Source organism: Lepus europaeus, chromosome 20 (assembly GCF_033115175.1).
Source record: "Lepus europaeus isolate LE1 chromosome 20, mLepTim1.pri, whole genome shotgun sequence".
Lineage (NCBI taxonomy): Eukaryota > Metazoa > Chordata > Mammalia > Lagomorpha > Leporidae > Lepus > Lepus europaeus.
The window spans coordinates 44,600,719-44,603,757 of NC_084846.1; the positions used below are offsets into that span (position 1 = coordinate 44,600,719).

The 3,039-nt window shown below is 48.0% G+C and overlaps 1 protein-coding gene across 1 annotated transcript; it reads right to left on the reverse strand.

Annotated features, from left to right (window-relative positions):
* Positions 1-226: 226 nt before the first annotated feature.
* On the reverse strand, positions 227-3,039 carry C20H7orf25 (chromosome 20 C7orf25 homolog). Its single transcript, XM_062179118.1, has 2 exons — positions 2,923-3,039; positions 227-2,066 (listed from the first exon to the last, which is right to left on the reverse strand). Exon 2 carries the CDS (start codon positions 2,043-2,045, stop codon positions 771-773), a length of 1,275 nt encoding a protein of 424 aa, XP_062035102.1. The 5' UTR covers positions 2,046-2,066; positions 2,923-3,039; the 3' UTR covers positions 227-770.

Here is a 3,039-nt window from a genome sequence, read left to right on the forward strand (position 1 = left end):
ATTTAATGGGGGCATTGCAATAGTCATTTGCCACTTGCAAACAGAACAAGATAGCATTCATAATTAAAATATTGCATATAGGGACTGTTTTTAAGATTCAAATTCTTTAAAGAATGTTTCTTGTAAGTCTTTGCATTCAACATTTTACGTTAAGTGTTCTATTTTATACTAGTGAGATTGCTGGGTTTCTTTTCACAAGTCTGTTAATAGATTCATGACACTCAGGTATTCAAAATTCACTTTATTTCCATTTTTCTGTATTATAAACTTTGTGTAAACATACCCAACAGACTGCCTGACACATGACACTCAGTAAAATGATGGCCATTAGCTTTAGGATCTAAAATTAATTTAAAACTACTACCTCCCAGTCTCAACCCATATTAACTGATAAACAAATACAGTGAAAAACAACCTTCACAGTTTTCTCTAGACATGTAATGCAAGATGCAGTATAGCCATATTCCATGAACTGTGGTTTCCAGTAGGGAGACGGTACCCCTACTGAGTCCAGTAAAAATATCACAACTAAAAGCCTCATATAGATGGATCTCTCTTCTTAATTGCTAACATGTAGTTTCAGAAATAATGTTGTCTCTTGTGCTTTCTTACTTTTTGAGGACATATACCCTTAAACAGAGATGACACACACAGAAATCTCTACTAATTTAAGAGTTTTAAGAATTATTTTCTCTATAGACCTTTTTCTTCCCAATTTAGATGGGAGGACCCAGCCTTTGGTATAAATGACTCATTCCCACGATAATGTTTCAAGGACAGCAGTGTTCACTGTCATTTGTGTGGTGTTTCGGTAAAGGAGTGGCTAGAGCCTCTTTACTCTCAGTAAGTGCTCTGGGCTGATGGATGAACACACTAAATTTAACACCCTGGTTGTTGGCAGCTCTGACAAAACCGCTATTGGCAGTCATTGTAATGGCTTTTAGGGTGTCTCCTGTCCCAAAGATTGTTAATGAGCGGCTATTAATTTTTGAACTGGCCACTAGTTTCAAGGCACGCTCAGAAGGCTGGTCTGGCACCACAGTAATTTGCTTAATTAGCATAGTGGCCCTCTCTCTCTCCCCAGGTCCTCCTAAAGTATCTAAAATAGACTGAAAATCCTTGACGGCAGATTCACAAGCAAACAACTCCTTGCCCTTCATAAAAGCCTCCAGCTGAGGCAGAACCTGCTCTTTCCTCTCTTGCTCTGCTTGTTCTGTGAGCACTTTTTCTTTGAAGATAAAGTGGCAACCTCCATAGCTAAGGGCAGACACATAGGTGATTAAAGTAGTAATGTCCAGATTTACTCTTTTGCACACATCCACCTTAATTTCTGTTGGAAACGCAATACTTGCAAGTATATTTTCTCGGTCTACTCTGGTCACTTGTAAAAGTTCAGGTCCCTCGTCATCTGACTCACTCTCACTCAGATGGAGCTCTTCTGGGTGATCCAACAGAGAGTTGACAGCTACTATGTCTCCTCTCACAGAAATGCCCATTTCTTTCAGCTTCTCTGCCATGGGGCTGGAGACGCTGTTGTAAAACGCAAAGATGATGTGAGGGTTGCTGTACTGCACCGGCTGCTGGTGGCTGGCTTGCAGGAAGTCTTCCGCCTGCTCAATGATGCTTTTGTCACCATACTGGCCCCTGCCCAGCCAGATGTTATGAAGAGCTTCAGCCTTTCTGCCAATGGCTTTCACCCAAGTATGGCCACCATTTGCAACCACATCCACCACAAGGGTTTGCTTTTCTCCCAGAGGATCTGTGTAGCCAAAGACATGAAGGACACTAACGACTTCTTCTAGGTTTTCTGCAGAGTCCACAATGGCTCTCAGGTGGGTCAGATTGGTGCTCTGCAAATGGGACTCTTTAATAGCTACTTTGCCAGCTTCTACTTTCTGCAGGAATTTTAACTCGGCCTTCAACTTGCTGCACAGCTTTGCACCACCTTCTATGCCTCCTTTTCTTGATCGAGAAAGTGATTCTGCTCTCTTGATCAGTTCCTTGGCTATGGCGATTCGTTCACACAGCATGGAGTGCGCAGACATGCTGACAGCATTATTCCTTCCCTGTGAAAACAAAGAAGGCACATGGAACACGGCTCCAAAATGATGAGACTCAAACTCTGCCCTGAGGATCAAAAACTTCCATCTCACAGCAAAGCTTATGGAGGCGTCGTCTGTGAACTTGGCCTTCTGTCTGATTCTGGAGTGACTCCCTCCTGACTGACAGCTACACTTGGAGGTTTTCTTCAGGCACGCTGCACACACGTTAGGCCGTGGCTATAAGGTCCACGGCATGCCCTAAGTTAAGGTACAGTGCAGGAGTTGGGCAATCTTCTCTGTGAGGAATTCGCTTTTGTCTAAGAGTTTCCTAGCAGAGAAATTTTACAAAGGTTTAGAAACTCATTTCGAAGTGTTTAAAATAATAAGCTGGTCAGCAGACTTGCAAAGCTGGAGTCTCCGGCGAACTGCCCACACTTGGCCTGGCTCACCTCCTCCTCCGGGATGGGTCGCCTTCAACCGACTGCCCTCGGCGCTCAGGTACTTACACCTGAGAATCAAGCCGGCCCAATTTCTGCAGCTGACGTCGATCCGGCATGCCAAGACCGAAAGAGACCACCAACTTGCCTCCCGCTCCCATCCGAAGGAAAACCCTCCCACTGACTACTCCAAGGGTGCGCCCCGCAGCGGCCGGGCAGGCGAGGTGGGGTCGTGCGGCGCGCACTGGGTCCGCGGGCCCTGCCCGGCCACCTGCCCCGCGGGTCCACGTCAGACCGGCCCTCTGCGGGCGCCGGGACTTAGAAGTCAGGCGCGGACTGCGCGCGGCCGAGCCCTCCCCCAAAGCCGGTCCGGCTCAACCCTCTCCGGCGTCAGAAGGGGCGCCCAGCTCCCTGACACCCCACGGTCCGCCCCAGCTCCTCACCGGCAGTGCTCAGGACCGCGAGCGCGAGCTGGCGGACGCGTGCACGCGGGGCCCGGGATCCGCCGAGGAACCTCACCCGGCAGCCCCCACCTCACTCAGCGCCGGAGAGCTCCGCCC